This window comes from Engystomops pustulosus, chromosome 1 (assembly GCF_040894005.1).
Source record: "Engystomops pustulosus chromosome 1, aEngPut4.maternal, whole genome shotgun sequence".
In the NCBI taxonomy this organism is placed as follows: domain Eukaryota; kingdom Metazoa; phylum Chordata; class Amphibia; order Anura; family Leptodactylidae; genus Engystomops; species Engystomops pustulosus.
The window spans coordinates 184,931,842-184,944,822 of NC_092411.1; the positions used below are offsets into that span (position 1 = coordinate 184,931,842).

At 41.1% G+C, this 12,981-nt stretch overlaps 1 protein-coding gene across 2 annotated transcripts in view; it reads left to right on the forward strand.

Moving 5' to 3' along the window:
• The window catches only part of UBA6 (ubiquitin like modifier activating enzyme 6), a 48,487-nt gene extending 36,503 nt beyond the window's left edge, over positions 1-11,984 (forward strand). For both annotated transcript variants that reach the window (XM_072114985.1, XM_072114994.1), the window contains exons 29-33: positions 187-380; positions 3,630-3,757; positions 4,544-4,631; positions 5,789-5,883; positions 7,483-11,984. In XM_072114985.1, the coding sequence (XP_071971086.1) occupies positions 187-380; positions 3,630-3,757; positions 4,544-4,631; positions 5,789-5,883; positions 7,483-7,618 (641 nt within the window). In that variant the 3' untranslated portion in view covers positions 7,619-11,984. The remainder of the gene's footprint in view (positions 1-186; positions 381-3,629; positions 3,758-4,543; positions 4,632-5,788; positions 5,884-7,482) is intronic.
• The last annotated feature ends 997 nt before the right edge of the window (positions 11,985-12,981 follow it).

Here is a 12,981-nt window from a genome sequence, read left to right on the forward strand (position 1 = left end):
CAACCTCTGAGATCTTCACAAAGCAGATGTAGTTATACTGAGAACAACTTACATTCAGATGTAATCTCTAGACATCCTAGATGTAATTATGGGTATGCAGGGGGTGAATAGATATGCACAGCAGACTTTTTACTTGTAGATTGGATTAGTCATCGTTTTACTTATAAAGTGTCTTTGCCTTTGTAGAGGAACTTCAAATGAAGATGCTATCGTTTGAGAAAGATGATGACAGCAATGAACATATCAACTTCATCACAGCAGCTTCTAATTTGAGAGCAAAGATGTATAGCATTGAACCAGCGGACAGACTGAAGACCAAGCGCATTGCAGGGAAGATTATTCCAGCTATAGCTACCGCTACGGCAGCTGTGTCAGGCCTGGTTAGTGTTATCATTGGGAATGTGTTTTTTTATATGCAATTATTTAAAGGACACCTGTCATCAGGTCTGTCACTAGTCTTGTCACTACTACCTGTTGGAGCAGCTCACAAGGATCCATCACAGCCTTTATCTAGTCAATTCATACATTAATCATTGTAAAATCATCTATTTTTTATCATGTAAATGAGGCTGGTCACATGGTCAGAGGCAGTGATGTCACCCCTGTTACTCCTCCCCCTGCTCATGTCTGTGTGTAAAGTAAAGTATTGCTAGTGTGTGTGCTGCATCTGCTGACTTGCTGCATCCTCCTAATATACAGGTGAGAGACACAGACATCAGCTACACATGAATCTGACATGTTCTGCTGTAACATGGCTGCCTGGAGCTGCTGTATCTCTCCTATACACACACACACATGCACACACAGGCTGCAGGGGGTGTGGCCACCAGCACCAGTCAGTCATGCACTGGGGGTGTGGCTGTGCCTCCCACTCATGAATAAGGTGGACAGCTTGAATATGCTAATGCTTCATTGGACATGTCACAGGTCATTTGTATACAGCTTTAGGACCTCAGGGAAAACCTGGAATAGCCCCTATAGGATGATGGACTGTTTATGGAATAGTATTTGACATTTAGCAAAATCACAAAACAGTAACTCCATGTACACAAATGCCTTCAAGTAAACGTGAATTATAACTGACCTCAACCTATGTCCGAAATGTTCATCCCTGTGTTTATGTTCTCTCTGTAAAGTGTACAGTGTTGTATGAACACTACATACACATTATCCTGACATAGAATTGTGTTCTTAAAGCTCACAAGAGAGCACTGCACTTGTGTTTATAAATTACTTTTATTACAACACGGAATAAAAGGTAAACCTTTTTTATCCAGCAGGAATTTTACCTGTGAGGCATGTATATAGAGTATAGGCCTAGGGTGGTAAAAGATCCGGGGCACGGGCCCTAATGCATATGTATCACAATTTCAGTAATGCCCACTCCTGTATATACAAGCTACAGAAAACACTGGAGAAATCCCTACTTGTTACATCCAGTGACTGCAGGTGATGTGCCCTCTATCTTCTCCATTAGGTCCTGGCATCACCACGTCTTTTCTTCAGCCACATGTCCTCCCTGTGTTGATCACCACACAGACATCTCATGTTCTTTATTGTTCCTACATCTTGGTCCCCTAACATTGTTATCCTGCTACTACCCCTAACACTCCCTCTCCTTTACTGTAAGGCCCCATTCACACGGACACATGCTATGGTTGGGGAGGTTGAGGGGTGAGCTCTCCTCCCCCCTCCCATCTCTATAAGAAGCCCTGCAGCAGGGCCGTTCTTACGGCGAAATGGCAAGGTGACACACGACACACCGTACTGTGCACAATGTACTCCTATGGTGACCGTATGCTAGCCGCTGTGAAAGGGGCCTAATAGAGACAGAGTCCTCCTTAAAATACTGTTAACACAGAAACAATAAACGCTTCCTAGTAAAACATTTTGTACAAGCCATAAAATATATAAATATATATATATATATACACACACATACATACATACATACATACATACACACACACACACACACACACACACACACACACACACACACACACACACACACACACACACACACACACACACACACACACACACACACACACACACACACACACACACACACACACACACACACACAGGTTTACTCACAATACATGGTTCCCATTGTGGCCCCCACACTTTATAATTAAGCTGACAATTACTGCCCCTGCTCCATAATTTACATTATATTATCCCCTTATTGTGACACTCACCTAATAATGTTCGCTCTTGAACTAACAAGTAAGAATGTGACCCTAAACTAAGTGATGCCATCCCTAATAGTGCCCACATAAAATCCCCTCACATAAAAATACATACAGTAAGCAAAGTCCCACTAGAGTTCAGTAATGTCCCCATTGAGAAGTTCCCCAGAGACCTCTGTAATGTCCCAGAGCTCCCTGTAACGTCCATTCACAGATCCCAATAATGTCCTCAGAGCCCCCCGGATGTCCTCAGAGCCCCCCGGATGTCCTCAGAGCCCCCCGGATGTCCTCAGAGCCCCCCGGATGTCCTCAGAGCCCCCCGGATGTCCTCAGAGCCCCCATGTAATGACCCCCAGAGCCCCCATGTAATGACCCCCAGAGCCCCCATGTAATGACCCCCAGAGCCCCCATGTAATGACCCCCAGAGCCCCAATAGTGTCCCCACAGCCCCCAGTAGTATTCCTAAGGTCGCCTGTAATGTCCCCCACAGCTCTGCCAATGTCTTCACAGCAGCCTGTAATGTTCCCCAAATCCTTCAGTAATGTCCCCAAAGCCCTCAGTAATGTCCCCAAAGCCCACAAAGTCTTCACAACCCCCAGTATGGTTCCCCAAGCCGCCCCCCCCCATTTATTCACAGCCCCTTGTAATGTTCCCCATGCCAATTCCCCTCAATGTGCCCCCCCACCCACTCATAATTAAAAAAAAAAACACTGCTCCCCTCTAGCTCTTCCTCTGGCTTCTCCCTGTTCACTGTCAGACACGAGCGGTGATGTCATCACCCGGCGTCTCCTGCTCCCGGCGCTGTAGTGAGCTGCTTGCAGCAGGAGACGTTGTGTGATCGCGTCTCCTGCTCTCTGTAGTGGAGAACGGAGCCGGCGACTCCTTCCCCACTACAGTGCTCATCGCTATCTACGTCCTGAGCACGTAGATAGCGATGAGAGTAGGGAAATATGTCTGGACAGCGGGACGAGTGTCCCACTGATCTAGGACATTCGGGGCACGGGCCCCGGATCTTTTGACCTAGCGACGCCCCTAGGCCTAGTTAGTATTACACAAATCATTTTACTTTTCTATCCTTTTTCAGTGTTCTTATTGATAAACATGTCCATTATTTCTAATCCTAGTAAGCTTTCTTATCTAGAAGTTCATGATAAATGTGATAGTCTTGTGCATGATAAGGAACAGCTGGTAACACGGGTGGGGGGTGTCAGACCCCCCCACCCATCATATTATTGATGACTATGTTAATATTTCTGTTGACCACTGGAAGCTTCAGATTTGCACAGTACCGTAACTGCTTTGGGCCATTCAGTCACATAAATGAGCAGATTTCTAAAGCTCAGGCCAAAAAAGAAGAAGAATGAACCACATTACCAGCCACAGCCTGTAAACAATAGTGGCGGAGTTGATGTTAGAGTTTTTGTTCTTTTCCAGGTTGCATTGGAGTTGATAAAACTTGTAGGACGACATCCATTTGAATCTTACAAGAACTGTTTCTTCAATCTGGCAATCCCAATTATTGTATTCACTGAGGCCGCAGAAGTCAAAAGAACCAAGATTAGGTAAGGTGAAGAAGTCAAGTCGGCTTCATGTTTTTTTTCTCGATTTTACTTTAAATGTTGTTTTTCTGTTTCAAGCAATCACTGAACCAAAACCAACCTTAAAATCTTTTATGATAGGGGAGAACAATTCTAAAATTCATTGTTAACAGACCTTCTTCAAGTATGACACAATTGTTCTAAATTATAGCATGGATGTACAGTATGCGGCTTTGGTGTAAGTTGTGTTGCATCTACATTGTGTGTCAGGCTTGAACCAGACGTCTTGGTGTTGACGTCTTGTCATACTGAACCCCCATACAATATTATGAAGGGACACTTCCATTATCTAAATATTGACCTCTTTTTAGCATAAATCATCAGAATCTGCTTCTATTTCACAGGCCATTGAAGTTCTATCCATCTGTCAGATGGTCCGGTTGCAGTTCAGTCCTTTGTGAATGAACGGCACTGAGCTGCAGCACTATGCACTTCAGTTTGCTTGCCTTTCCAAATAATGAAGTCTTGTTAAATAATCACTACAGTCCTAGCAGGTGCAAGACCTCATTTGATACATAGATATGGCAACTGTCAGACTTGAGATGACTATATGCATGCCTTTTTATTAAATGAAACCATTCCAAGTAATTTAGGGGCTTTGGGAGGTATTACTGGACCATTGTGTCTAGTACAGGACCTAAGGGGAACTTTTATTTTTTTGGAATTTTAGGTGGATTAAATGCTGTTTTAGTTGTGTCTTTTCGTTTTTGTTTTTCAATTAAAAAATTGTTTTTGTTTTCTACCTTGCAGAAATGGCATTTCCTTTACTATTTGGGACAGATGGACGATCCATGGCAGGGAAGACTTTACGCTACTGGATTTCATCAATGCTGTCAAAGTAAGTACCGTATATACTCGAGTATAAGCCGAGACCCCTAATTTTACCATCAAAAACTGGGAAAACCTATTGACTCGAGTATAAGCCGAGGGTGGGAAATGCCCCCAGTAGTATACAGCCAGCCCAGCATTAAAAGAAAATAATAAACTTATATACTCGCCCTCCGGTGGCCCCGACCTGCAGCGCTGCTCCCCTGATGTCCGCGCGGGTCCTCTTCTGGCTTCGGCGCCCGTCTTCTGTCTTCACTAACTTCATGCCGGGCGCCGCCATTATTCTCCCCTGGACGGCGCCTAGTATGACGCGCCGCTGCTGACGTCATACTAGGTGCCGCCTGGTGGAAAAACATGGCGGCGCCCGGCACGAAGTTAGTGAAGACAGAAGACAGGCGCCGAAGCCAGAAGAGGACCCGCGCGGACATCAGGGGAGCAGCGCTGCAGGTCGGGGCCACCGGAGGGTGAGTATATAAGTTTATTATTTTTTAAAGATTTTGTATGACTCGTGTATAAGCCGAGGGGACGTTTTTCAGCACATTTTTTGTGCTGAAAAACTCGGCTTATACACGAGTATATACGGTAATTGCTTGCATTATGTAAGTAATCCAGCAATGCTGACTTTCTTTCCCGTGGTGGAACAGAAACCTGAAATGTGAGGGCAATTGTGAACTTTACCTAGGGTTAAGCCATGAGCTCACCCCATTGCTGATTATGGACAAACTCTAAAAACCTATTTTTGGATTTTTGTTTTATGGATTTTATTGTCCAAAAGACGATGTAGACTTTCTATAGGTCTGCGTCACTTTTCTTGATTGTGCCCTGGTCACACAGCACCATTAAACAAATGCAAGGGAAAATAGCGCAGTTAACCATCAAGCAATGTGGTGCTGCCTCCATTTTCCAAAGATAAGCAGTATTGCAGGGTTATATGAGCAGATTCTGAACTTTTCACTTAAAAAGACTATTTTTGTTTCCATAGAAACGGTTCAGTTCGAAAAACAAGTTAAAATGACTGCGATGTATGTTAGAGATCATTTCTCTTTCCTGCAATTTCACTCGTGATAGAGAATACTTTTATAAGACTACCATGTCAGATGTAAGATTTTATGTGTGTAAACTAGCTGTGATTTGCCATTTTTTTTCATAATTGCTTATTTATTACAGGAGAAGTATGGTATAGAACCAACAATGGTTGTGCAAGGAGTCAAAATGTTGTACATCCCAGTTATGCCTGGTCATGCAAAAAGACTGAAACTTACGTAAGTTTTTCACAAGCAATAATAAGTACCAAGTAATAAGTTGCATCACTTAGTTACAGACCATAAAATGTGCTGCTGGGAGTAAGCTTTTTAGGCTTTGTTAACTTGTAGAATTTATTTTTTTCCGTTTTTACCGAAGAATTGCAAGCATTTCTCCTAGAGCAGCGATAGTGAACTTTTTAAAAGCAGATTAGTCAACATCATATCGCTCCCTGCTTTGCCACTGCTTTCGTGTTAGAATCTTGAGAACAACAATACCGTTTGATAAGGATTTTTTATGCAGGGCCCCAACAGCCCTCTTGACTTTTGTAAGGTGAGTCCTAATTAACCATTTCATGGTTGTCCTGGTACCAGGAACTTCAACACAAAACTAAGACACGTCAGTCTCTTAGTGTATGTAAAGATCTTCTCTCGTTTAATCTCCCAAAATGCATAATATCACAGACAGAAGAGTCTTGAAAGGGGCGTGAATAGTATACTGCAAAGCTATTGGTCATCAGCACATTCTGGGAAAAACAATTAATTAATTGTGCTCAGTTCTCAGAGACCTTGTACACAGATATTGTTTAGACTAATTTCGTGAGAAGGAGATAAGTGGACTCCAGAATCATAATATAATGTAACATCAAGGGCAGACTGGCTTCTCATTAAATGTCAAAGGGTATTAGCTGACAGGCCAGCAAACAGGTTACATAAAATGAAGTTTGAATCATGACATTAACTGGACAATGGTCAGGGAACATGGCCGCTGTATCTAAGATGGCGGACAGTAGTCAAGATGGCGTCCGAAACCAGTGCGATCTCCTTAACACGTTGAAGGAGGGGAAATTTGGATAATCAATGTAGTTACCCTGCAGGGTCCCCTTGAACAGGAAGAATTTAGGGGCAGGTTTTCAGAAGGTGTGAAAACTGTCAAAACCTGATGGTGATTCAACCCAGTTGTAATTGCTGGATTATTTTTGTTTTCTAGACGCTCCTAAAGAGCACTGTTTGTAAAAATGTAAAAATAGTTTGAAAAATAAATAAAAATTTAATACGAATAAAAAAAAAACCCATGATGGTGATGAATCTCCCCCTAAGGCCTCATTCACACTGCCATAAGGAGGATGTATATACGGCCAATATACGTCCCCCATAGACGGCAATGGTCACACGGCACCCTACGGGAGGCACACGTGCGGCACCATACTGCTCTGTGCCCCGTGAAAAGATAGGACATGTCCTATCTGTTCATGGCATATGGCGCCGTGCACCATACATCCCTGTGGAGAGGAGCGGGGTGAGCAGCGTTCACCTCCTCCTCCTCTCCCCGCGCTGCTGTGTGCCCGCCGTGCTACGGTACGGCAGGCAACGGCAGTGTGAATCTAGACTAAGTGTTAGAATTAGTGTTTTGCTAGTGCATTAAGCAAGCCAATGGTGCCAAATTTCCCCTAAGTTAGAATACGCTGGCAGCACTTTTTATACATAATCCGTGAACTTCAACATCTTGAAAGTATTGAAATTTAGAAGTAAATTCTTCAGTTTGCTACCAATAAAATGTGTGCGTCCATATGTTAAGCTGCCGTGGAGTGTGTATTGACCCCTCTTTTCCTACTCTAGAATGCACAAGCTTGTGAAGGCTGGAGCTGGAAGAAAATATGTTGACCTAACGGTGTCTTTTGCCCCAGAGACTGATGAAGATGAAGACTTACCAGGACCCCCTGTGAGATATTTTTTCAACAGGGAAAGCAATTGACAGCCGCAGCAGCAGTGCTGACTTTCTGCTGTGTATGTGTTGGTACTACTTGTCACATCAGGGTGAAGCCTTAACAAAGAGGAACCAGTGGAAGTAGTGATTTGCACTAATATTTACATAATGAAATCTGCACCTATAGTTTCTCCCCTTGCTTTGATGTATGCATTTCCTTCAACTGGATTGCAGAATGTTAAGATTCAATATTCTGTGCTGTAACCCAAAAATAGTCATATTTAAAAAAAAAAAAAAAAAAAAAAGGGAGGAAGGAGAATAAGGAGGAGCATTGGCGGCTCATTTTGTACTGTACCTTTTTCCTGAAATGATAACAGTGGATTGTGCTAGAATGCTATAAAGTAATAATACGTCTGTGTGCCTTGTAGTCAGTATGTGCACTTGAGATCATCCAGCTGCGTATTATTCTGTGTAACCTGTACTGTTACTTTGCCATTTACAAAATGGTCCCTTTTCATTAAATTATACTGTGAGTGAGTGAGGTCACAGTACGTACTTACACTGGATAATGTAACCTCCGCTGTACATCATAAGGTGTTATAGGTCACTGACCTCTGGAATGCCATTTACCATGTGATGAAGTGGTGTAATGTGACTTTTGCGGTAATCTTCCTTCATGCCTAAACACGCACCCCTTTATCTTGATAAAGGCTTATGTGTGTATTCTATATACATAGATCACATACACATTCTCACAGCTGAACATTACACCACAAAACAGCATCTTAGGTGGTGTCAGACTATACATTTCAATAGCTTAGAGTGAAATGGTCATGAAAGGTATTTTTATGTACACAGTGATATTTCCCAATATAAATATTATAATATTAAAGGTTGTCTCTTTTATCACAGTACAGATTGTTATGGAAGAACCCCCTTTACAATAGAAAAAGGGAGAATCTGCCATTTATGTTGTGTAAGCGTCATCCACATGAATGCCGGCTATCTGCTCTCATGGACGTTTTTAATTTGAGTTATAGCCCGGACTCTTAATCTAAGTTACTTCTCTGCTCCTATTACATTAATTTTGGAAAGGATAAACGAGATTTTAATTTAAAATTTTAAAAGAGATTTTAATTTATTTTAAATGTTTTTATAAGAGTGGCCATAAAAGAGAACTGGAGTAGTATTTTGCTGCTCTGACTTTCCTTGTTTCAACACACAATGATTTACTGTAAAACGATAAACTGGAAATACAGGAACATGGGGGAAGGGGGAGGAGAATCTTACTGAGCAGAGTCTCTCCGGTTCTTCCACTACCTGTGATTGTCAGGTATAATTTTGGCTTCAAGATTCTATGCAACTCGTCTTTCTGCTGTTCATTTTTAATGGGTTACTGACCAGGGTCTTTTTAATCCTAAAGTTGTCCCTTTTACTACTAAATGAAAAGATTTGTCATTGGTCTTTATGGTTTTATTTAAAGGGCCACCAGGATGAAGGACTGAATGCAAATGAGCCTGGGGATCTCCAGGCTCCATAGGTGTTAATGGAGCCAGGAGCCCCTCAGGCTCATTTGCATAGTTTTTCTTTTATCCTGATATTTATCCTGGCAGATGACCTTTAAATCTCATTAAACAACTTGTCCACCTTCTCCCAGGTTGTGTCTTCGTTGCTCTCTGTTGGTGTCTGTACACAAAGCTGTCATGTGCTATTAATTTACCACTGCAGCGGAGCAATCAGGTGGTTGGTTTTTATCAACCCCTCCCCTAACCCATTTATAATAAGAGTAGACAAGCCCTTTAAGGTTGAAAAGTCCTACACCTAAACTCTGTCTCATCTATAACCTACCAGTCCCCTACTTACACTGCTTGGCTGCATGAGATGTAGACCATATGATATTGTCTCAAGTATAACCTATTGTGATTGAGTTATCCAGTCATTTCTACAGGTTGTTCTGTTGCTATGGGAAAATCCTGTTGCTGTGGGCATCAGTAAATGAACTACGTGGCCGGATGGTCTTGTCTTATGTTTTCATAGACATGAACAGCTCTGAAGAAAACTTTTTCCACCTTAATAGCCAGAACATTTTAAATGATGATGGCACTCAAAGAACTCTTCTGATAAAACTGCCTTCAAGCTATGCCTCACCCACATCTGTGAGGCTTTTCACGTCTAGAGAAGTAATGTTCTAGGAGTAACAGTAATTGTCAGAGACCAATTATATATCATATAATGTATATCATTTAGTCTTCTTGTTTTAGATTTTTTAAGGATTTAGAGAAATATGGTTTTCATAATCATTGCTTGTCATTCCTGAAAGCAGTAGGTTCAATAATTCTCCATGTTGCCTATGTCTAATGCAAGTTATTGTAAGTGAGACTGGTATGTGCCCCCTCTGACAGGATTTGCTCTTATTTTAGTTTCTTATGCCCTTGTATTTACAAAAAAGGTTTTAGAAATTATACAAATGAGCCTCATGGGCTCCAGGCTCAATGAACAGCAATGGAGCCTCGAGCCCTTCCCGCTCATTTCTAAATAACTTTTTAAATAAAAAAATGAAGGGCATAAGTTCCTGCCAGAGGGGGCACACACCAACATGTAAGTGTGCTTGGTTCACAATCTTTGATCCTGTTGGTAGATTGCCCCTAAAGCTAACATCAATTAGTAATGGTTTGTACTTGACAAAACTGACATTTACTGCCAGCAAGCAAATATACTGAAAATGGTAGAGAATTGATGTCACAGACATTATATATTGATAAAGCATCATTTTATAAAAATAATGAAAAGACTCTCCTATGAACACTTTCCACGATTTGCATTACTTAAACGTCGGTGGGTTGATATCCAGTTGATACCTGAATGTAGTGATAAGGTTCAGGCATGTGCTCCATGCATGTGCTACTCAGCTGCATGAATAGAGGTATTGGGGGACATCTTTGGGGCTTTGCTGTGTGAAAAGTTGTGTAAATTACTTATTCAACAGGGGGGACTTAAGAGGACTTGCAACTTCGTAAAAAGTCGCAGTTTTATTAATTTGACCTTGCGCAGCATTGGAGTACTCAACAGACTAAGGAGTTATTGTTCCGTGCCGTGACTTTTTACCACCAAAAAGCTGCCGGTTAACAAATATCCCCCACTGACCACATGTTCACACATTAGATGCTGTGTCAGGTGTAGAGGCTGGTGGAAAGCCTCTTGACATAAATCACACAGCTGGGGGAGGGGGTCTTCAAGAAACTGGACTAAATATGGTCCAGGATATACATGGTCTGCCTATGACCTTTTTTTTTTTTTTTAATCACAGCAAAATTGATAAACTCCATGATATCTTACATACGACTTGAACTTGATAAAATTTCAGTCCAGAGGTCAGTATGGAAAGTGGATAAATGAGCCAGGTTATCAAATAAGAGTTGTGTTCCTTGTTTTCTTATGTATATATATTTTTTATGCTCAGGGGCATTCATTGCCGTATGCAAGAAAGGCCATTGCAACAACGACTGCAGCTATGAAGTGTTTTAAAGATGTAATATTTTGGTTGAAAGACTGACTTTTCAGTACACAGAATAAAAATAGTCAATATTTGAATAAAAAAAAACAGTTCATATTTTTAAGTTCTTGTGAGTTTTTATTGTGACTCCATTATTATAGCTGTTTTGACCTTTTAAATGAGCTCTTTGAAAAGTACATTAAATGGGAACATGATAAAAGAAGCAGATGTGCTTCATCTAGATTTTATTATGGGATGTGAAATCATACTATTATAGAATATACATCTAACCACGTAAGTGATAACTTGATACTGTATGACGTCATTTTCTAGTGGCCCTTCTGCATTAATATGCACTAATGTATAAGATTGGAGTTCAGGAAAGCAGTCTCAGGGGGGCGAACACATTACATCCATAGCCATAATATGCAGTGTTTCATGAAGTGTCCATTCTAATAAAGTATAGGTATAAATATTTATTGTAAATTTTCTGATACCAGCAATAACTTGAAGAAGTAGGTTTTTTTGTATGACTTTTTTCAGAAGAAAATTTGGCCCATTTTGATACGTCACTTTAGTTCATTGATGTTTTGTGACCTTTTCATAATGCTCAGCTTTTCTCAGGTCCTGCCATAGTATTTTGGTTGGGTTGAGATATTAACTTTGACTGGATCATTGCAATACATGGGTGGAATTTCAAGAATTGGTGCATTTTTAAATTCACTTTGGGACACATACAAAAGGACCAACCACTTTTTCACACATTGCTGCATTAAATTAGCTTTGAAAGCCTTTGGACATTGAATGATGAACAATTAAATCAACTACTAATTATCCATGTAATACATGGATATGTCCTGTCGTTCCAACAATAAGCCACTCACCCCCAGTTAAATTATTTATTAGCCCATAAGGCCCTATGGTACTTCAAAATAGAACCCTTATAACCATTGTTTTATCACCTTTTTGTCTTGAACTAGGTGAACTAGTTATGGGGGTTGAATATAAATTTTCTTCAAAATTATACCATCTAGGTCAGTGATGGCGAACCTTTTAGAGCCTGAGTGCCCAAACTTCAACCAAAAGCCGCTTATTTATTGCAAAGTGCCAGCGCAACAATTTAAGCAGTAATTTATTTCTCCTTGTTCTTTGACAACTTTCAGTCCTTCAGCCTTCTAAGGACACCAACGCAGTTTAAAGGAGGAGGGCAAATCTGCCTATCATTGAAGGAAGATTCTGCAGGAAGATTCTTTGAGTCCTGTCTGGTGAACTTCATGCTGGGGCGATGACCTGGGTGCCCACTGAGAGGGTTGCGAGTGCCGCCTTTGGCACCCGTGCCATGGGTTCGCCACCACTGATCTAGGTGATCTCCGTTAGCTCTGTAGAGATTAATGGAGCAGAATGGTCATGCAAGGCCGTTTGCTCCATTACTCTGACAGAGAGACAAGGGGTCCGACGGAGGTACGTGGGACCCCACCAGACCTCTCGCTTTAGAGATCTGATAGGGCCTTACTTTTTGTTTGATCGGGAAACATGATGTTGGTGGCAGCAAACTCGTTGCGTGTGACAATCCCTAATCTATCATTAAAAATAATGGCATTTTTTGTCTTCACATTATTTCTGTTTGAAGTGATAGGGATATTATAGCTGAATCATTTATTTTATTCATAGACTTTTACTTTTTTTTTTTATATACAATATTATTGAAGCAGCGGTAATAGTAGTGCCTTTGGTGGCGTCCAGAACAAAGCGGTTACCACAGAGAGATATAGGAGTTATAAAAGTGTATTATAAAAGACAAAGCAGCTATACAGTTACTGGTGTTCCTACAATGACTTTGGTTGTTACATGCATTTGAACATAACTGGTAACACTTGTTTCCTTTTAGTTCAGCTATATATAAATGGTTCTTCATTTA